The 22,099-nt window shown below is 53.5% G+C and overlaps 1 protein-coding gene across 10 annotated transcripts in view; it reads left to right on the top strand.

The window, feature by feature from the left end:
- PLEKHA6 (pleckstrin homology domain containing A6) overlaps positions 1-22,099 on the top strand; it is a 134,756-nt gene that overhangs the window by 91,036 nt on the left and 21,621 nt on the right. For 5 of the 10 annotated variants that reach the window (XM_067531849.1, XM_067531852.1, XM_067531855.1 and 2 more), the window contains 9 exons: positions 1,191-1,291; positions 7,669-7,844; positions 8,260-8,745; positions 9,504-10,014; positions 11,037-11,123; positions 16,900-16,980; positions 19,806-19,874; positions 21,352-21,432; positions 21,836-21,985. In XM_067531849.1, coding sequence (XP_067387950.1) covers positions 1,191-1,291; positions 7,669-7,844; positions 8,260-8,745; positions 9,504-10,014; positions 11,037-11,123; positions 16,900-16,980; positions 19,806-19,874; positions 21,352-21,432; positions 21,836-21,985 — 1,742 coding nt within the window. Of the gene's footprint in view, positions 1-1,190; positions 1,292-5,795; positions 5,841-7,668; positions 7,845-8,259; positions 8,746-9,503; positions 10,015-11,036; positions 11,124-16,899; positions 16,981-19,805; positions 19,875-21,351; positions 21,433-21,835; positions 21,986-22,099 lie in introns of those variants that run through there. The other 5 variants (XM_067531850.1, XM_067531858.1, XM_067531857.1 and 2 more) reach the window with 4 other exon arrangements.

The following is a 22,099-nucleotide window of genomic DNA, read 5'->3' as shown; positions in this document are numbered from 1 at the left end:
GCTCTTAACAGAAAGGGTCTGTTTTGAGGAACTGAGCACCTGCCATCTCAATGGGAGTCACCTAAGGTCAGCACCTGGCAGGATTGGGTCCTGAGAGAGCTGGTAGGAGGGTGACGGTGTCATAATGCTCCCCGTGGTGAATGCTGGGGAAGTTAGCTCCATCCATGCATCCGTACGTTTTTCTGCAGCATCTTCTGCTGCAGTATTCAAGGTGGGAGGAAGGTTGCACTGCGGTCTGGTTAAATACTGTGCAAGGGATTGTGCTTGGTACAAATTCAATAGCTCCCTGCTGGCTCAGATGTTCCCTTAGTCCCCTGGACCAGATACGCCCCAGAAGCTAGCCCTGCCTTTCCCAGTGAGGCGCTGTGGGCCTGCATACCAGGGACACTGCTCTTGGCGTGCCAAGGACCTGACTGATAAGGCCCCCAATTCCAGCGTCCCCGTGTACATGATTAACAGCAGCAAACCAAACCCTTCACCCTTTTTCCTGGACCTCCCAGGGTCCGCTCGGCTCTCTGAGCAACAGGATGAACTGTTATCAATGATTCCAAGAAATGAAGAGGGCATGAGAGGAGGCACTCACACAGCATGGCAGCTCCCAGTCTGTGGGAAACAGCTCTCCCATTCTGAGAAGGAAACTGGTCCTGAATTCAGACCCAAAGTCAGTTCCTAGCCAAGCCCAGCCTTCTCCCGACCGACCCCCTGGCCTCTTCCAAGCTAGAGCACCCCTCGGTGCGGGGATTAGTCCCTTCACACGCGCCACACCTTTGGCAACCTCCACTTTCCAGCCAGCCGCTGGCTCGGCCTAATCCCCGGCAGCACGTCTGGAGGGCGGGCATGAATAATTAACCAGCCGGTATTGTGAGCTGTGACGGGGAGAGAGAGAGAACAACAGATGGGCAGATGCAACAGGGAGAGGGAGCCGGCTTGCACAGGTAGGTTGGCTCCGGTCCAGGCGCAGCGTTTCCTGCTCGCTGTCAGGAGCCCGGCTCCCATTTCAGCAGGAGAAGGGAGGGATGCGTTCCTAGTCCGAGCTTCCTCGGCCATTTCCCCGTCTCTTTGCGCTGCGGCCTTCCAGGGGAAACGGGTCTTGCCAGCCACCTTGGTATTTCCAAACCAGCCTCAGAAAGGGAACTTCCCCCCAGCCCACTCCTTATCTAACTCCCATTTCTCCCCCTTCATTAATGCAGATGAGAAGGAGGAAAGCATCTTGGGCAGCATCCCGCTCCTCAGCTTCCGGGTGGCGGCCATCCAGCCGTCGGACAACATCAGCAGGAAACACACCTTTAAGGTCAGTGTGCGGCCGTGACAGCGTCTCGGGGCCAGCGTCACGCTCCCAGCCATTGGCCGAGTTCCCAGAGGCCATGAACGGAGCCACGGTTTGTAGCGTGACCCTCTCCTCTGAGAACATGGCTGCCTGGTAGGACCAGTCCTAGGCTGTAGGGTAACAGCAACGCTCGTAGGTCGCTTGGCTTGTGCTCTCCGCTTCCTGGGGTGACTGGCGCATGGGGGAGGCGTGAGCTGCTCCGGATGGTCACTAAAGACAGACATGTACCTGAAGGGGAAGGAAGGACTCGAGTGACTTGATTGATTTCTGTAAAATGGGATCCTCGATATGCCCCTGGAGGAAGTACCATAGAGAGAACGAGCGTTTTGTCCTCTAACGCTGCTCAGGACAGGATTAACAGGTCTAACTCTCTTAGCCTTCTAGGGCTTGACACACACCCACTGCCCTTTTGTCGTCGGTCACAGGGTGGGCCAAGCGGGGGGCATATGTCACCACCACTGTGAGTGACTTGCTTTGCTCCGGTATGAAGGACCACATCAGGGGTAAAGGCAGAGGAGAATCAGGTTGGCTTCCTGTCCAATAACAGTTAGCTGGAAAGCTAAGACCAGCCCGTGCTGTGATGCCCAGACCCAGACCAAAGCTTCCCATAACTGAGGTGGGGGGCTCGGATTGTAGGAGGCCGCTGCTTGTTCCCCTCTGAAGCCAGCCCTCGGTTGGTAAGAGAGATGGGCAGAGGAGCTGGGATGCAGATCCAGACAGGGTTAGAGCCGGAGGTTGAGCAAGGTGAGGTACTGGAGGCAGAGCTGGTTTAGAAATTCATGTGGGTGTGTCTAACGCCTCCTCTCAGGAAGTGCGCCCTTTCATCCTTACACTCTGTATTCCCCACTGCCCTCCAGCCTCATGTCCCCCCTGCAGCCACTCGTGCTGCACTGCAAGCCTGCGTGGCAGAGCCGGCTGCGCCTTATGGTGCTACCAGCGCCATGCTGAGTGTGAGACAAGTGGCCGGATTGCCTCCAGGGAAGAGGATGCACTCAAGTGCATTATTTCCGCATGCTTCACCACCACCCGTCAGACTAGCTGAAGGCTCCTGGGCTCCTTGCAGGCCCAGGGCTCCCAGAAAGAACAGATCTTGTTTGCGGAGGTATTCGCTGTTAAAAATTGTTTTGGGCCTGATCCTGTATGGTGCTGAGTGCCTTCAGCTCCTATGGACTTGAGTAGGAGTTGAGGGTGCTTGCTAATACAGGGTGAAATTGATGCCTATCCAGAGAGCAAGCACAATGATACCACCCCCAAGTGCTTTTGACCCATAGATCTCAAAGTACTTGACAAAGGAGGTCAGGATCATGTACAGATGGGGAAATTGAGGCACACAGCAGGAAAGTGACTTGACCAAGGTCATCCAGCACACCGGTGGCAGAGCCAAGCATAGAACCAGGTTTCTTGACTGCCAGTCCAGTGCTCTAGTCACTAGGCTATACTTCCTCTAAGTGTAAGCAGTGCACGGGCCTTGTGTCAACCACCTTGGTTTAAGTGTGTTAGCTCTCCGCAAACGAGTGAATTGCTCCTAGCCAGAGGTGATCAAAGTTTGCTAGTAACCCACTGAAAAGCATGGGCTTCTCTTTCGCAGCTGAGCTGTCATCAGAAGGTTTTCACAACCTTTTGACACAGCCTTTTCCCTGTTCTGAATTGCTCTCCCATTTTAATAAAACCAACAAACATACCTAAGCCAGAATTGCACCCTGGGCAGTGCTATAATTAGGCTGCGTTCAAGCCCAGATGTGCAGGAGGGCTTCCCCCATCTCCCTTTTTAACTAATTTAGATTAGAGTGTTCACAGAAATAAAGCAATACATTGTAATTGTTTAGCACACAATTAGTTTCTACTTGTCAAACTTCCCAGCTGAGGGGTGTGACTGCCATGGAGCAGTGGCTGCAGCTCTGAACCCCTGCTGAGCTGTGGGCAAAAGAAGCAGTTTGATTTTGTTCTTCCAAGAGCAATTAGTGTTCCACACACCTGCACACAGTCATGCCCACGCGAGCACAGTTGTACACATGGTAACACACACTCACAACTCACCTAGACATAATCTGTACAGTCACATATGCAAATTGAAATTTGCATCCAACCCATGGGCCAAATGCACACTCAGACTTGCCTTTTTTTCACACTTGTACGCATGCATATTGACACTTGCATGTATACACCAAACCCCCCTTCCTGGCAATCACACACGTACACAATCACACACACACAAACACACTCACACGTACAAACACGCACTCCCGTGCCCACGTTTACGCACAGCTCTCACTCCGACAGAACCCAGCTCACCCACTGATACGCGCAAACATACACACACAAACAAAACTCCACGAGTTACAAAAACACACTCCTACGCAGGCGCTTGCGCACCCAGTGCCTTGATTCTTTCCAGCTGGGGACAGTGCTGCAGACAGACAGGCAGACACACACACACACACACACACACACACACACACACAGCCTTGATTCTCTGCAGCTGGGCAGTGCCTGTATTTTGCTTTATTCATAGGCATTTTGGGGTGCTCATCACTGTAATACTGTTTGCACAGTCAGTCCTGCTGCAAACCTTACATTGCAGCATTCAACAGAGGGCTAGAGGTCTGCTCCGCCTTGCAGAGGTATCCCTGCCGTATTCATGGCCATAAAAGAAGAGAGCAGGGGACAGGAGGCTGAAGAACTGGCAAGTGCTGGGAACATTTAGGTCATTAATAAAGAATGGATCCTGCCTCCTGAACTCTGCCAGTCAGGTTAACCCCTTCAGGCCCTATGGGAACAGAGGGAGTTCTGCTCAGGTCCAATGCCCGCACAGGGAGAATGAGAGATTTCAGGCTTTCTCCTCTTTTATTACCCTCCTCAGCCTCCTCATTCCTGACCCAGGCCAGGCTCTGGGGGAGATCACAGATCACCTCTATGGCAAGCAGTTGGCAGCTGGTTTCTGCCTTCACTCACACTGTGCAGTCCCATTGGCTTCTCTGGAGCTGGAAGGGGCCGATTGGACAAAGCACATGCTTAAGTCTTACTGAAGTCAATGGGACTTAAGTATGTGCGGAGACCCTGAATCAACAAAGCCTCTGGGGGGAAGCGATTGGGGACAGGATTTGGCCCTGGCAGATGGCAGCATTGTGGGCCAAATTTGCCTCGGAGCATCCCTGGAGCTCTTCTGTGGAGCTGGTGCATCCGGACGTGCTTTTTTTTTTTTTTTAAATATTTTACTGACGACCTTTCCTCTCCCGCTTCCCCCACCACCACCAAAAAAAACACCTGATTTTTTTTTAATTTTTGTTTTTTTTACTGAAAACCTGTAAGTTTTCAGAGGGAAATTTGAATAAAAACAAAAACATTTCAAAATTTCCATTGAAGTAAATTGAAATTTTCCAACCAGCGCAGCACAGAGAGCCATTTTTCTTATGGATGCCAGTATTTCTTAATTACGTACCGGGCTTTGGTACTGTCATGGTAGGTGCCTTAGAATTAAACTGGACAGCTAAACAGACAGCTCTTCCTGAGATGATAAAGGAGCAAGTGTCTCTCTAATGTTACCTTCTACCGATGACTCTGAGACATGGAATTAAATCTGGATCTAAATTTTCCCAAAATGTAGGGGAATTTTGGATCCTGCGCTCCGGTTCTGGCCCGTCTCTAGTAGCCAGGGATTCATTGCTGATGAGCAATAATGGGGAAAAGTAGAGCAGAAAAAGCCATAAATGAGACACGGACTGGCTCCAGAGTTTAGAATTGGCTGACCAAGCCTTTCAGGTGTAGGTTACTGGTTTGAATCCATGTCTTCACTAGCACTTATGTTGCTCAGGTGGGTGGGTGGGTGTTTCTTCCTTTACTCCTCCTCTACAGGTCATCTCTTTGAGTCAGGGCTGGGTCACATTGGAGGGCAGTGGATGGGTAGCACTTACCCGTGCAGAGTGGCCCTGAAACGCTACCACCTGAGTAAGCGAGAGGAAATTCCTGACTTAGTCATGTTTCACGCCTACTTTGCACTCACCTGGGACACGGGTAAATGACTGCACAAGGCTGGGGGAGGAGGTGTCATTGGATGCATCATATCCTGTCTGAAAAATGGAGATGAGGTTGTTAAGGGACCGGGTCAGGCTTAATTCATTACTGTGCAAAGTCCTGCTATATCCTTGATCCACATGGGGCCAGTCACTGATGGCACAATTTGACTCCCAGTGGGTTTGATCCAGCTTTTTTTGCACATCCAGAATGCCGGATCAGGCCCAGTGGGGGGCTGTTAAACGGGTAGGATTCCATCCCGTGGTTCTGGGCTGACCCAGTACTGAGCATGCTCTCGGCTCCCCCCATCTGCCCCTCTTTGGTGACAGCGCTGCTCCTGCCATGCTCTGCCTGCCTCACGCATCTCCCTGTTGAATTCCCTGCTGGGTGGTTTGACCTGTTCTCTGTGTTTCCTCCTTTCTTCCGCCTGAGGATCTCCCCCCTGCAGAGGAGGTTTCTTCCAAGTGCCTGTCTGCAATGCCAACACAGAGGCACCAAATAGGTAGTATGCTCCTTCCATTTCCAAATGCATGCCAGAAAGGAAAGGGATGTGGCCGGTCACAGATTGCCCAGCATGCCTTATTCACCCCCACCCGACGAAGGGGAATGAATCACTGGGGTCTGAGCCTCTCTCTTGCTGATCGACTGCTCAGACATCCCTAGCGCATGGAATCTGGTGGAAAGACAGAGGTTTGTATGAGCCTGGCAGGAAAGATTCCTCTGGGGCTGGGAACCCTTGGCTACTAACAGCAGCTGGTCAAAAAATGCCACATATTTCCCAGGGGGAATAATTAGAACAAAATGAAGAATTTTAATTTTGTTTAAATATTTGGGAGTGTGTGTGTGTGAAATAAACATAAAAATGTCATTATCAGTCTTTTGGGTTGGTGAGGAAGAAAAGGAAGGGAGGAAAAAAGAAGGGCGAGGGGAAACCCAGAGAAGCAAAATAATCTTTGGGATTTTGTACCTTTTTGGTCAAAAAATCTGAAGATTTTGACCCAAATGAATATTTTCCACAAAAAAATTGTTGTATTTGAAAAGCCATATTTCATCCCAAAAGTGTATGAGTGAGAAAGTTTTGACCAGCTTCGTTCTTATCTTACTATTGCCAGGGCTCCTTTATACAGCTCCCAACATCAGTGAAGGGAACATGCACTGACTTTAGCGGCCAACCTGCAAAATTTGCATCCAGATTTGCAAAGAGCATTTGGATCTGGGGTTCGGCTCAGTGCAGGGTCCTGCCACTTCCTGGATCTGAACTCCCTTGACGTTTAGCTTTTTGGATCGGGGAGGTTTTGATTCAGGCCCGTCTGTAGCTGAAGTTGTGAGCTGGATGAGCCTGGATAAATCCATTCCATGTGGGACATCTTCGTCCAGTTCAGGATTTACCTGCACCTGCCCAGGGAAGAGCCTTTATTTGTTTGCTCTATTATAATTAGCAGACCCTGCCCTGGTGCAGACAGGGAATAGCGAGAAGCCTAGGGAGGGGGTAATAGTGGTGTGCAGATAACCAAAACCAGCCCTTGCTGGAACCATTAGCCATGTCTGCAGCTGGACTTCAACCTTTGGAAGGGGTCAGGAGTGTATGGAGGTGGGTTTCTCTTTCCACTTCTGCCCCTGATCCGAGCCAGAAATTAGAAGTGCCAGAAATGCTCTTCTCACGATTCCTGGTCAGGGTCAGAATGGTAAACTCTTGTTAAATCAGTGCTCCAGTTCTGTGCAGTGACCGCCCCAAGCCCGCAGCGTCAGCGTCACAGATACAGGCTGTCCTGCTGGGGCTCTGTACTGCGGAGTGCTGTAGTGCTGTCTTTTTTTGTTTTTGTTTAATAAGGGTTACGTGCCAGGAATTCCCAGAGGGGGCCCATTCTCTTGCGGTTTCCCAGACCTCAGAGGATAGGGAGAGCTTCAGATAAGCCTCTACTTCAGGGCGCTCCTCTGAACCTTTCAAAATCCCTCCTCCCCCCATCATGAGATGGGTCTCCCTCGGTTAGCGACTCCAAGGGAAAGAGCCTTGCGTTTGCTTTGTGTGTCTTGCTGGAATGGGCTGTCGAGCGACCCCTGGCTATGGCTTGTCACCCAGACCTGACCTCTCCCCATGTCACCCGGGGCTGGGTCATTTCCACCTTCCTGGCCTGGGGATGGACCTGACAATTTGACGGGTCTTTCTTTCTCCATCTCTCTGATGCTGTGCTGGTGCGCGTGGTGGAGCTGGCACTGAGGGAGATCAGGCGCGGCTTCACCGATGATTCCAGGCCGCCTCAAACCATCGAGGCCGGACGACTGACTCCTCGCTTGTGTCTCTGAGTGTGTGTTTCTCTCCCTCCCTGCAGGTGACCGTGTGCTGGGTGGAGGAGGCGCTGGGGTGTCACACGCAGTCCCTCTCTCCCCAGGCTGAGCACGCCGGCATCCGGACCTACTTCTTCAGCGCTGAGAACACCGAAGAGCAGGAGTCTTGGATCCAAGCCATGGGCGAGGCTGCCCGGGTGCAGATCCCACCCACCCAGAGGTCAGCAGGACAGGCACCGTACGCCATGCAACAATGACCTGAGACTCATGGGTCTCTTTGGAGAATTGGGGGCAGAGGGGTACTGGCTGAAGGTGGGGGGAGGATACGGAGGCTGCTAACTTGGGGGCCCTGTTACTAGATAACTTGGGGTCCCTTTGGAGATAAGGGGAAGTGGCCATTAACCATAGGGACCTTTCAGAGCGTGGATGGGCAGTGGCTAGAAAACTGAAGTCCTCTGGAGCGTGGAGGGTGTGTGGCAGTTTGGGGATCCCTTCAGAGCTGAGGGGGTCAGTGACCATCAGCTTGGGGGACTCCCATCGGAGTGCAGGGACTGGGTCCTCCCTGAGCTGAGCTGATTTGGCCCCAAGGCTGCTGTCTGGCGGGAGGTGATGCTCCCCATTTCTGTGCCTGGCAGGCGTGAGAAGACGGACTCTGAGAACATCCCCCCCAGCAAGCACCACCACCACCGGACCACTGCTCACCGGGAGCACCCCAAAGCAGATCTGGAAGCCAAGACCAGAGGCGAGGGTGATGGGCGTGGTTCAGAGAAGATGGAGAGGAAGCCGGAAAGGATCGACAGCAAGAAGGAACCCCTGGTGAAAGCCAATGGCCTCGTGGGCCAGGAGATCCCATCTGAGCCCGGCAGCCCTTACCCTGAAGCTCCCCGGCTGCCGGCTGGGGTAGATAGGTCCAAGCAGCCCAACGGCTGGCAGTACTCTTCCCCCAGCCGCCCCGGCAGCACCGCCTACCCGCCGCAGGACGGGGAGAACGTGGTGCATCGGCGGGGCTTTGTGCCGCGCACCAACCCGGAGAAGATCGCCCAGAGGAAGAGCTCCATGACGCAGCTGCAGCAGTGGGTGAACCTGCGCCGGGGAGCTGCCCCGCCGGAGGAGTTGAGGAGGTGAGAGGGCTGCGTGCAGTGCCCGGCAGGGGTTAACACGAGGGAGAGGGCAGCAGAGCTCCTACTCTGGTGACGGCAGAGTTCCCCCTCCTGTTATCCATCCACAGGGATGGGGTGGGCCAGGGAACCTCCCCTCCAAACAGTCCCCCATTGCCAGCACCAAACCCAAGCCATATGGCGCTGGGCCATGCAAACCAATAGGCCGGCAGATCTAGGGTGCAGTGAGTCTGGAGAGAGGGGAGCAGCAGCACAAGCCAAGGGAGGCAGACGAGACGGGACCCCAAAGCCTTGGCTCACTGCTGCAGCCTGCTGAGCGGCGCAGGGGAGCAGCTGTGTGCCAGCCGTGCGCAGGGGCGGCGGCTGGGCAGCGAGGAAAGCCATGGCTGAAGGCCTCCCAGCACTTACGCTGACCCCAGTTGTGGCTGTGTGGGCCCCTGCTCTGAGAACTGAAGGGGGGCGCAATGGGGAGCGGCCCAGTGTCCGGGGCCCCCTATAGAAAAGGAGAGTTCTAGCAGATTGCCCTCCAGCCTGAGTCCAGGGCCTGCCCCATCGCTGGCAGGGGATGCTGCACTGCTCGGCACCTGGGGCATCCCTCGCACGATCTGCCCTTCCTGCAGGTGGCAGGTGGGCACTGGCCCGTCGGCATAAGCCTTCGGCCATGGCTTTCCCTGGGGAGAAGGGCTGCAAAACCAGACGGAGTTGAGGTGCTGGATCCAGGTTTTATGATTCTCCCTGTTCTTTCCTTGGGGGGGTTGTAGCCCGACCAGGTTTATCCCGATGTCTCGAAGGGTCCCCGACTACTACGCCTCTTACTCGCCCCAGTACTCTGAAGATTACCAGTACTACCCACCCGGCGTGCGGCCCGACAGCATCTGCTCCATGCCCGCCTATGAGCGGGTGAGCCCCCAGTGGGCCGTGGAGGACAAGCGCCACTCCTTCCGCAACGGAGGCGCCTACCAGCTGCGCGAGTGGAAGGAGCACCCGGGTTATGGCAGGCAGGACGTCCCCGTCTGGATCCCCGGCACTGGCCGGCAGCCCGTCTACTACGACGAGGTGGATACCGCCTCAGACTCCCTGCGGAGGATGTCCCTCCAGCCCCGCTCCAGATCCGTGCCCCGTTCGCCCAGCCAGGGCACCTACAGCAGGGCGAGGATGTACTCCCCGGTCAGGTCCCCCAGCACCCGCTTCGAGAGGATGCCGCCCGGGAACGAGGAGATCTATGCTGACCCCGCAGCTTACATGCTGAGGCGATCGGTCAGTTCCCCAAAGGTAAACTCCAGCATCCCCTGCCCTTCTTTAGAGGAATAGCAAGGGGGGGGGGCGCTGCAGGTCAGGATTGAGGGGCATTGGCAGAGCAGGGTTGGGGGGGAGCCCAGGACTAGTAGGGGGTCTGCAGGTCAGGATTGCAAGCTCAGCTTGCACTCCTGCTTGCACTGTGCCTGGCTGAGGATGGGAGTGATAGTTCCTCTCATTTATGAGTGCTCCGCTTGCGCCAAACTTTGCACCAGGGCGCTGGCCTTCAGTGCTTCCACCTTCCCGACCCCTGCCTCCTCTGCCTCCCCGGGAAGATACCCTGCGAAGCTCTTTGTATTTGTTTCCTTCCTGCTGCTCCTAAGATGATGAGCAAAGAGGTCAGGCACGTGTCAGGGAGGCAGGGCAGCAGATGCAGTGTGGAGAGATGCTAATGCTCTCAGGGGTGCAGGTAATTCTGTTATCTGAGCCAGTAGAGGCTTAAGGAGCCTTTTCTGGGTTTCCCTGCACAGTAAGCGCTAGGGTTTCAGGGCTGTGGCAATGCCAGGGAACACTAGACTCCCGGCCCTGGCCAGCAGCCCGTGGTGGATGCCACCTCAGACTCCCTGTGCCGTCGTACAGCCAGAGCTAGAGATGAGCCTGACCCAAAATCTGGATCCAAACACCCGCTGACCTGTAGGAGAACTGGAATCTATGTCTGAATGTTATGGCTTAGACCCACTTTTAGCCATAACCCTTTTTCTTCTCCCGCCGCCTTCTCCTAAGAAGTGGCATGGTGGGACAATATGGCAAATAACTGGGAGTCAGGTGAGCTGGGGTCTGCTCCCAGCTCCGCTATGGGCTCACTGCGTGATCTTGAGCATGCAAACTCACTGCCTCAGTTTCTCCATCTCTAAGAGGGGCATCATTAAACTGAGCCACCTGTGCAAAGCACACTGAGACCCAGCCGCAAAACATGAGTGGTTGCAGTCAGTTTATGAAGTGGTATAAACATCTCACATGTCTTTGGATTATGGGGGGGGTCTCTTCTCTCTTCTCAGTATGATTATCTGGGTGACAGGAGGCCCGTCCCTGCAGGACTGTATCCCTACAACTACCCAGCATCCCCTACAGTCCACGACAAAATGGTATGTGCTGTCGCTGTCCGGGTGTTTCATTGCTGACCTTCCTTGTTGCTTCCAAGCTGGTTCCTAGCCAGCTGAGTTAGCAGAATCTGCTGGAGCTAGGGACAAAGGAAGTGATACGGAGATGCTTACTTAGCTAGTGTGGTGCTGGAAGCTTAGTGCTTCCGGGGATCTCTAGTGTGTGCCCGGCCAAGGGGCATATGGGGCAGCTGGGGTGTATTTCCCTCTCCTCTCTAGTCGTTGCATCAGACACGCTGTGAGTCCTGCTGCCCTGGACCTGCAGGGAGCATAGCCGGGACTCGGACCAGACTGACTTCTCATCCGAGGGGGGGGCTGAGGATGCGTCCATACTTGGAAGGCTGAGGAGGAAACTGATCTGCTCTGAGAACTTTGCAGAGATCTGAAGGGGATGCATGATCTGGCGTCAGATGGGCCATGCCTAGAATCCTGTCTCTAGCTCTGGGGTGCTGTTTGGGGCTTGGGGCCAATGAACTCCAAATGGAAAGGTGCTCCCCCCTTTCCCCAATGCACCACCCTTCCCACTGCAGAGTGGCAGACCCGCTGTGGAGTGGAGGGTGTTGGAAGGTGGGCACATGTTAGCCCAGGGGTACGTGCCAACCCTAGTGCAGGGACTCCTCACTCCGACACCTCTCAAGAGTAATGAAGGTGCATAAATGCTTGGAAATCCCAGCTCCGGTTGTGTCCTATCATCTGGCCACATGATTTTCAGCTGGGGGAGTGAGAAAGGGGTGTGGGTGCAAAGGATGGATCGAGCCCTCCGTTTCCTCTTTGTGTTCCATTCCCCAGTTTTGGCTGCAATTGCTGCTTTTCTTTTCCCAACCAGCCTTACCTTTTCTTTTGGATTTGGGTATTTTAATGGGCCAGGGGGCAGCAGCCAGAATCCACTGGACTGGGCCTGGACCCTCCAGCCTGGGACTTAACCACTCTGTGCAATGGAATGGAATGGACTCTAGCCGCACACCCAGTGCACGCAGCTTCTTCCTCTCACTGCTCCTATCATGTTGCCTAGCTATGCACAGAGGGTTGTATTTTGATCGGTAAATGCATGTGGCTGAGCTGGAAACGTTCTCTGGGTAAAGAGGGAGTGACAGCCGGGAGGAATGGTGCGTGGCAGCTAGTTAGAGGAGCTGCTAGCTATGTCCCCTCCAGTCAGCTGGAGCGAGAGTCACTTGGCTAATGGCAATGATACAGGAGCCCTCGCTGGATGGAAGCTCCCAGCTGCAACAGACCCAGCCTCTCCTAGCTATGCCACACCCAGCCTCACTCAGTAGAAGGCGGTGCAGGGATTGGGGATGGAATGCCGGCTGTCAGGGAGATCCTAGAGACTTTGTCCCCAACCTCTCCCAACAGGAGGTGCTCTGGGAATGGGGCAGGAGCACTGGCTGGGAGGGCAACTCCCAGCAAGGAGCCCCTGTGAGGAACAAAGCGCATCATGCCAATCCTGCCTTCAGAAATATACCTCGAGCTGCTTAGCCAAGGGAGGCAGTGCTTGACTTCCCAAGCCGAGAGCTCTTTGCCTGTCTGCAGCCTTCACCTAACCGCTTTGCTTCTTCTTTGTATGTTTGTTTGTGTTTCCATTTTTGCCGCATGGCTGTTGGCTCCTGGTAGGATGAACTTTTAGACCTTCAGTTGCAAAGAAACCTAGAATATTTGGACCAGCAGGTAGGCAGAGCTGGCCGCGAAACTCACACTTCTCATGTCCCTTCCTGCTGCTGTCACTACACCACCCCCCTCTCTGCCTCCAGTAGAGTGTCATTCCCTGCTCCTTCCATGAACATCCATTCTGCAGCCTTTCTTGGCATCACAGCAGCATAAGCTGTCTTTGGTTTGCTTCCTCCATTCTTCCCTTCTTCAGGGTTGCCCATCACTTGACTGGACAAATGCCTTCTGTGTTTCAAATGACTGTGAGGTACCATGCCAGAGTCAGCGGTGCAATGAATGATGTGTGTATACTGAGCGCCCCTTTACACAGGTGCAAAATCAGGAGTAACCCTGGTTAAGGCGCTGGAGGTTGGCTGGCGTGAGAGGGAAGAGAATGAGGCTCATCCACATGTAATTGAATCAGAAAACGGGTGTGTATGTAAGTGTAAATTTCACCAGTCTGGGGCCTACCTTCTCCTCGCACACCTAGGTGTCACTAGAGTAACTGCACTGATTCTAGTGGGCTCACTCCTGATTTGCACCAGCGTGAGAGCAAAATCTGGCAGCAAACTAGTACAGGCCATGCTAATGTGGGACCAGATTCCACCCCACCTGACTCATCCTAGAAGTTCCTTACTCCTCCCGGGAGTCTCGCCCTGGCTACTGGGCTACTCAGTGGAAGGAAAGGGAGCAGAAACTGGGCCTTAGTTTCTCCACCCATTCAGTGAATTCTCCGGGGGGTCGTGCACCTGCTTTTGCCAGGTCTGGATTGAGTATATTGAGGGCAGGAGATCATAGAGTGCTGGGGGTAGGAGGCAGGTGGTTTTCTGGGATGGGGCAGACTGTTTTCCAATGCAATACCTTCAGGAGGACACAACCAGGCCCCGTGTCCTATCTAAGGCAGGAGGAGCACTGCCTGATTTGGGTGCGTGTGAAGTGGACTGAGAGCCCGGGGGAATGAGCCACAGAATAGGGATGGTCTGGGCAGCAATAAGGTGTGTGTTGTCTCTGCCAGCATACCTTCGCTTTGATCTAGCGGGACAGCCTACGTGGTGGGAATGTGTCTTAGCCCGTCCTTGACCTCAGTGCTGAGATGCCGGCTCCAATGGGAAAGGAGTCAGGGGAGATGATGCTTTGCGTCCTTAGTGTTTCTCCCCAAGCAGGCAGAGATTGTGGGATGAACACCTTGTTATGTCCAGGCTAGGAATGGACCACTAAACATTTACAAAGATCCAAACAGCTACGGCTGGGTGCAGGGGGTGTGTGTCTGTATGGGCAGACTCTTGTTTGTGCATTGTTGAAGAGAGGCAGAAATTGGAAGTAATTGTTAAGAAACTCAGTAGCATAAAAACCAGTTCCCTCTCAGAGGTGCAGGTATTGGAGAAGCATCATCCAGTTCTGATACAAGAACCGGCCCAACTGAGCATCCCCCAATCTTTGACCCGAACTGGACCTTCACCGCCTGCTAGGATGTGTTTGAGGCAGGTTGTAAACTCCACATCATCATAGGAGTGGGGAGGGGAAAAGCCTCTTGGGGAACATCTGCAGGAGAATCAAGATGAAAATGACAGATGAGGTTTGAGATTAAAAAGGGAAAGGAAAAACAAAGTCCCCTGGGCAAGTGCTGCAGCCTGACGTTTGCCAGCAAAATTTCAATAGGGAAGCCGCTCCAAAGACAATCTCATTAGGCTTTCAGAGTCCATATATGCCCATCAGTAGAGTACTCACCGAGGTATGTCTGTCTGGCTTGGAACAGAGCCAAAGATGAGCGAGGAGAAGGCAGTAAAATAAAAAGCTCTCCAGATTATTTCACAGCCATCAGCGGCAGGGTTTCCTCTCTGGGTTCTTTGAAAATGCTCTCTCAAAGGTTTACTATCTCCTCTTCCTTCCCCCGCTGACCTTTGGAGAGACTAATTGAAAGCCATGCCGTCAAGTATCTCTTTAAAGCACCGTTTGCCTCTTTATTTTCTCATTCCCTGTTTGTCCGGGAAGCTGGAATGGAACATCTTGGATGTGGTCCTCAGCGTGCATACACTGACGCAGCGCCATTGATTTCCGTACAGCTATGTCTAGCGACAGCAGCTGTGGACCTGACCCTTTGATTTATGTGTTACACTGGCCCCTACGCCTGTTACTGGTGGAGCGTGAAAGGAAAGGGACAATGACAAGATCTTTATGGTGCAGAATCTCCTATTTGTCTTTGTCTGGTTGTTTGCACGTCCCTTTCATGTGGATCCCACTCCACCAAAAAATAAAACTAATTTAGTGCTATTTATAATTGTAAAGAGAAAATAAGCGCCAGTAGCTAAGCACTATTGACCAACCCTACAATAATAAGCTAGCTTGTGCAGTCTTGCCACAATAAACCCATATGTGGTGGGTAACCCTACAGTCACAGACTGGCGGGTGAATCACGACACTGGCAAATTGGAATCTGCCAAGCTTCCAGTCACTTTAACAGAGCAGTATGCGCAGCCCTGCAACAACAAACCAGGTTATCCTCCCCCTCAGGAGGAGGGGGGCGGAGAAAACCCAGCAAGATAAGAGATTTCAATTTTAAGTTTCCAAGGGGTTGTTATGAACAACTGTAAGAATTTATTTTTAAAGAATCTGATGCACGTGCTTTTGCTTCCTTTTATTCTATTCAATGGCACCATCAAGATATACCATGTCTAGGTGTTACCAGCATAATTCTGGGGATAGTATATATATTTATTAATGCTCTTGCAGAAGCACATTAGGTCTCACATAAATGGTGTCTTAGTTTATTTTTTTATTTCACAATTAACTCTGGTGAATCTTTCCTTTTTAAGGAAAAAAACCCCAAAAGGAATATGTAGACTCCAGAGGCTCTTGCTGCTCAGATAATAACACTCTTAAAGCTCAACATGCCAAGTTTGGGGCCTAAAATTCCTTACAGCTGCTCCTAAATATTTTCAGCCTGGGAATCTCACTCTCTTTGATTGAGTCGATTTGCGTCAGTAACTGAGTCGGTTTCCATGTAGCAGGATGGAAAGGCTCATTTCTGCCGAGCACATCTCAACTCTACATTCATTCAAGGCACGTGGGGTGTAGGCAACACTGCAACACATAATGAACTCCTGCTCTGAGGGCATGGTGCTCGCTTCTACAGTGCCACCCAGCATGCCCATGGCTTAATGTCCCGCCCCCCAGGCAGTTCACGGACAGTGAGTGATGGGGTGGGGGAAATGAGTGACCTGTGCAAGGTCTTTCCTTACCAAGAGACCCCCAAAGATTGCTCGTGTTTGTGTGTTATAATCCTGTGCGGCCTCCCCAGCATTACAATAATACTGTCGCAGTAAGCGTAGACACTAATGGAAGCAAGACAACCAATTCTGATCTTTGGAACTGGAGCCATGGTGAGGTCAGGCTCTGCCCCCGCATCCCGATGTGGTTGTTCCGGGGTTGCATTCGGCTCAGCAGTCAGGAGAGAACTCTGGTTCCTTCCTGAGCTCGAGGTTCTTGGCAAGAAAGTCCCCGATCCCCATCTCTGTTGAGGACCTTGGGGAGTCTGTCTGTCTGTCTGTCTTCCCACGGCATGAGGAATAGCTGGAGACCGTGAAGTCCTGTGCAGCCGTGGGGGCTGTTAGGCTTGCAGCATGGGGAAGGAAATACCCCAGCAGCCTCCTGTCTTTGTAGAGTCGATTGGCCACTTCTCAGCACTTTGTGGGAGGCAGGGGGCTCCCAGGACTGTGGCCGTGCATGGCAAGAGTGGGTCTTGGTGCCAGGACAGTAAGGCGGCCTTCTAGACCAGCTCGCTTCTGACCCTTGGTGGTTTTCTCCGTGTCTCCGGAGCTTTGGCAGGTGGCAAGGCAGGGGGTAGAGCGGACTGCAGAGGAGCCGGGCAGCGATGGCCCAGGTGTGCCAACCTTGCTCGGGGCTGAGCACCGCCTGGTTTGCTCCTGGGACCCATCAGCTTCCCGTAGAGAAGGTGGCGCTCAGTATCTTGCAGCCCAAGGCCTGAGGGGCTCTGTCCAAAACCTCCCTGACCGGCGCCGAAGATGTCACCAGACTATGTCACGAACGTTAATGCTGGAACCCAGGGAGAATCCGTGTCTGTGCTGACGTCTGAAATTTCCTTCCTTGTCTGCTGCAGATGAGTGAGAGCGAAACTTTGATCAGTATGGTGAACAGAATGGTGGAGAACTCCTCCCCTAGGGCTCAGCTGTACATGCAAGTAAGAACCCACAGCAGCTCTGCCATCAACCATGCCATCTCAGCTGCTTTTGCATGGCAGATTCATCGTCCCGCCTGCTCCCACACACGCAGCTCATTCGGGAACGCGCCACCCTGCATTTCAGCTCATTGGCACTCCTCATCCATCACTGATGAGACCCACCATGACACTCGCTGTGGAACCCAATGGCTCCATCGCAAGCTGCACTGGAACATCCATAAGCCATTCAAAAACCTAACAGCACCTTGTCCTGCAAGGCTGCACTGCCTGGGGGGGACATGGGAAGTCCTGAGTTCTAATCCCTCTCTGCCATCAACTCCCTGGGCAGCGCTGGGACAGACACTTACTTTCTCTCTGCCTGTCTGTAAAATGGAGATGATAAATGCTTTCCATGTCTGAGGATGAATTAGTTAAAGACCCCATCACCGCTGGAGATCCGCAAGTTTAGACTTTGGGGCAGGCCCTGTCTTTTTGTTCTGTTTTACAGAGCCTGGGCCATGACTAGGGCTCCTGTGCACAACAATAACACAAATAATAACACCCCAAGTCTTCATCTGCAGAGCACAGTCCTCTGCCCTTTGGGCTGGGGGAGCAACTCCATTAGCTGGGAGCAGAAATAGGCTTTTATCCTCTCTGAGCCGCCAGAGGGGGATGCGATGCACTTAGCGAGCACGTTACTTCTGCACAAGTGCTTTGTAGATGGAAAGTGTGAACAAGAACCAAACGTTGTTGTTATTTCCTCCTGCATTTCCAAACCCCAAACACACCCCAGCCGGGGTCCATTCATACAAGTAACATCCAGGAAAGCTTATTGCCACCCGTTCATGTTCTCAAAGCATCATGCATAGACCTGCCATCTGCGTTACCCGAACTCGATTGTGCTGACTGTTCCCGATGTGTATTTTCCAGGTGTTTGTACAGAACGCAGTGGGCTGTTGCTGGACATAGCGTGTTATCAGTGGTCAGGCAGGACCTTGGGCGGGGTGGTTGGTCAAGGTAGAGCTAGCTCTGCCTTCCTGCACTGGACCTCAGGGCTGTGCTATTCAGCGTCACCTCCTTGCTGCATCTCCGGGTTGTGTCGCCAGGTGGGTTGTTGGCCGTGTTGTGCTGCATTGCGCTGAGGAAGAGAGACCGCTGGACGGAAAGGTGAACAAGTTGGTGCCCTGTGTGTAAGTGGAACATGCCCCCTGGTGGGAAGGATGGTACAGTCAAGGAAGGCGTAGTACTAGACGGGGACTCAGAAGAAGTCCCACAAGCTCTCCCGTCCTGCGGTGAGACAGCAAAGTCGCCTGGACCAAATCCTGCAGCAGGCTGAGCTCAGCACCTTGCAGGATCAGGGCCTATTTGCAGCTGTGGGTTGTCATGGTAGCACCTTGCCTTATCACAATCATCATCCCATGTTCTTAGTGTTCACCCTTCACCTCCGAAAAGTTTTAGGGGAAACGCTCTCGGAAGTGCTCACTGATTTTGGTGTCCAACTTGAGACACCTTGGGCCAGCTGTGCAGAGGTGCTGAGCACACTCCGCTCAGTTGAAGTCAGTGGGGACTGTGGGTGCTCAGCACCCTGTGCAAATCAGGCCCATAACACCTCAGGCTGGACACCCAAAACTTGAGGCACCCCAAATGAGTGGCTATTTTTGAAATTTTGGGGCCTTAATCTCTCTGCCTTCGTTTCCCCATCTGTAAAATGGTTGTAGTAGAAAGTTGAGGAGATAAAATACAAGCACCCCAAATCAATAGCCTAATCCCACATCTCACAGAACATCAGGCCTACATGGCTGCTCATACTCACAGAGCCGGCGGGCTGCGGAGTTGGGCACGGAACCCAGGAGTCAAGGCTCCCGGTCCCCTGCCCTAACCACTAGACGGTGCTTCCACTGGAAGCCCTCCGTGGTGAGTGTCAATGCAGGGTCCCATAGCGACTGCAGCAGCTGTTTCTTTTGGTCCGCTGTTGGCTGCTACCCATTAGCTCACCAGTCCAGTGAAGATCAGCTTCTCTCAGCCTCCTGTGAAAGGGACACTCTGAGACTTTCCTCAGCAATTTCTTCTCTCCCCACCCCTCTTGCAAGCTACGTGCTGAGCCTTTAGCTCCTCCTAAGCACGTACGCGCCCCACAATCTTCCTACGTTACAAGGGCAGGCAAGGCAAGGCCTGGCCTTTCTTTAGTGCTCTCATGTGTTGAGGAGCCCCCCCCCCCCCCGCGCGTCATAGAACAGCTTCATTCTGAAACACTGAGGCACATTGTGAAAGCAGCTTAGTGCTCAGTGGCACCTGCAAAAGCACAGACAAGGCTAATTTGCACACCCAGCTCCTAGGGTTGTGCATGGAAACAGGGTAACTGCAATTGCCGGGGGCTAACTGCCGCTGTTCACAAGGGCACATGGAACCTGTTGACAAGTCCGGGCCTCCAAGGCGGTGAAAGAGTGGAAATCCTTTGCTGAAGTGGCTAGGAGAGGAGCATTTGCTTGGCGGTTCTCCTGGTTTGCACATGGAGGCGTGTGCTTCTTGGCGACAGGCGTGTGCTCCTTTAGGGGTGACTGTACGCGCAGGATGCGTTTCTAAGCCACCCTCCGAGCCTGCTGGACTGGGCAAACTCTGAAGAACTGGGTGACCCTTCTGCTCCCCGATGCACATGCAGCGCATTGGCCACACACGTCACCTTTCATCCTCGCGCCCCACGCTAAATGTTACAGGGAAAAGGGCACCGTTGGGCTGGAACCCTTTCTCACCAAGGGCACCAGCAGCGGCCTCGGCTCTCCCAAGAGGCTTGTCTTGATGTGCTCCCCGCAGGAGGGAGCAGCAGTGACTGGTTCCTGTTATTGCAGGTGTCTCCCTTCTCAGAGGCCTACCGAGAGACTCTGCACGCCTACAAGATAAACGAGCAAGACACTGATGTAAGAGCAACACTCTCCGCTTGCTTGTCCACCCTTCACACCTGCCCTCCTGCTGTCACCCCCCATCTTCCGCCCCCCGGCGGTTATGCCTTCTCCTGCCTCTTTCTACTATGTTATTTATCATTTGACCAACATCCTTTCTCACAGCAGAGGTGGAAGGACATGGGCAAAGTCAGTTTCATCCGCTATTGCTCGCTCATGTGGTTCACTAGTCCTCTCTAGTTCTTAGCTTCCTTTTCACTGCGTTCCCCCTCTTACTGTACGTGTATCTCTCATGCTGTGTAACTGTGTGTGCGCACCATGTCCGCTTGGCTTGTGTGTTACCTGCCTGGGTGTTTGTGTCGTAAATGTTCCCTGGAAGTGCCTTGGAAGATTGCAGGTCCTCACTGTGCAGATCCCAAAGGAATTTCCCCTATGCCACCCTGCCCGCCTGTGATGCAATGATGTGGCAAATAGACAACGGCCCCTCTATTTGCTAGCCTGATAGGTGATCTTGGTAAGGAAACTCAAGGACCAGGACTCAGTTCCTAGGAAACCCTGCTGACTTCTTATTTTCTGTGCTGCCAAGTGTGTCTGACCCATCTGCTTCTGAGCTGGGGAAAAGGGGCCTGCTGAACGAGGGGTAGAAAATCTGAGATAGAGTCTCTGGGCCACACGCTAGCGTCATAGAAGACATATCAGCTGCTAATCCGCTGTCTGGTGGACTAGGGGCCAAATCCTGTTCCCAATCAAAACACTAGGAGCCATTGATCTCAGGAGGGATCAGGATTTGGATCTGTGCCCTGCCCTGGTGGGGATAGGGACTTGCTAATCCACCGTAATGAGCCTACTCCATCTTTAACTGGGCACCGTGGCGATATGACAGAACAGACCCTATCTCCCCTCTCCTGTCAGCTACCCCCAGCTAGCCTGGCACCAGGGCTCTGGGACCCTGGTAAAACCCAGGGAAGGGCTTCCACACTGAAGGGTTCCAGGAGAATGGAGCTGGGAAAAGCTGCAATCCCCATCCCTGGGGGCTCAGCCCTCCCCACTGCAGTGGACTCCCTGCATTCGGGACGGAGAGAGACTTCTGCCAAAACTCCAGCTGGCGGTGCATTGGTCGATCCGTGATCAGCTCTGCCGAGGTCATACAACCCCCTGGGGCGTGGGGAGACGTGTGGGGCGGGAGAGCCCCAGCATTCCAGCCTGCCCTGGACAGAGCTTAGTTTCCAGCTGATCAAATGCCATTGAAATACCCAGACATCTCCACTGTTTGCTGAAAGGCTTTGGTGATCTCAAGACAGGAATGGGGAAGCTTAGCACCTACAAGGCGGTATCGCAGCCCAGAGATTGGAAGTGGTTGTTACTGGACAGGACAGCCTTGGACCTGATCTGATGTCCCCAAGCACCTTTTCACCTGGGACCCCAATGCACCTTGTTCTTCATGTTCTTTTTTTCCCCCCCCCCTTCCCTGTCCTTTCTCCTTGCCGGGGGACAGAAGCTGCTGGGGAAACTGTGTGAGCAGAACAAGGTGATGAGGGAGCAGGACAGACTGGTGCAGCAGCTCCGAGCAGAGAAGGTAAGTGGCTCAGGGAGGGGAATGGAGCAGGCTGGTTCCTACCACCCTGGGTGCACCCCAGTGCTGGGCTGGCCGTGCCTTCTCTTGGTGAAAATTGCATTTGCCTAGCAGCAGGGTTGTAGTCCCAGTCCGGTGCCTTAACATTGCAATGACCAACCTCCCATTGCGGGCCCTTTGCAAGGGCTGGGAATTTCTGGCTGCCTGCAGCCCCTCCCTTAAGCCCAACAGATACGCTGAGCAGCAGGCATTGACCAGGACGGACGCATGGTTACCCACAGCCCATTCAGCTGCAACAAGGGCCCCTTCAGAGGCCAGCATCCCTGTTGGCCAAGGCCAAGCGCTTTGCGAGTACAAGCGGAGGGAGGCGATGGGGGTTGGATTGCCATCTTATCCCTACCATTAGGAGAGCCTTGAGAGCGCCCTGATGGAGACCCACCAGGAGCTGGAGATGTTTGGGAGCCAGCCCGCCTACCCGGAGAAGCTGCTGCACAAGAAGGAATCCCTCCAGAACCAGCTGATCAACATCCGGGTGGAGCTGTCCCAGGCCAGCACGGTAACAGGCGCTCCTCGACCCGTTAATCCATGAGGCTGCTGGGAACTCCTCCTCCTCCTGGGTCTTTCATGGGGACCCAGACTGGCCCAGTGATTAAATTTCCCTTTAAGCTTG

The sequence above is a fragment of the Emydura macquarii genome, unplaced genomic scaffold (genome assembly GCF_026122565.2).
Source record: "Emydura macquarii macquarii isolate MOO-44397 ecotype Brisbane River unplaced genomic scaffold, CSIRO-AGI_Emac_v2 contig_3220, whole genome shotgun sequence".
Taxonomy (NCBI): Eukaryota; Metazoa; Chordata; order Testudines; family Chelidae; genus Emydura; species Emydura macquarii.
The sequence above is the reverse complement of the archived record's forward strand: the minus strand, read 5'-3'. Positions and strand labels throughout refer to the sequence as shown.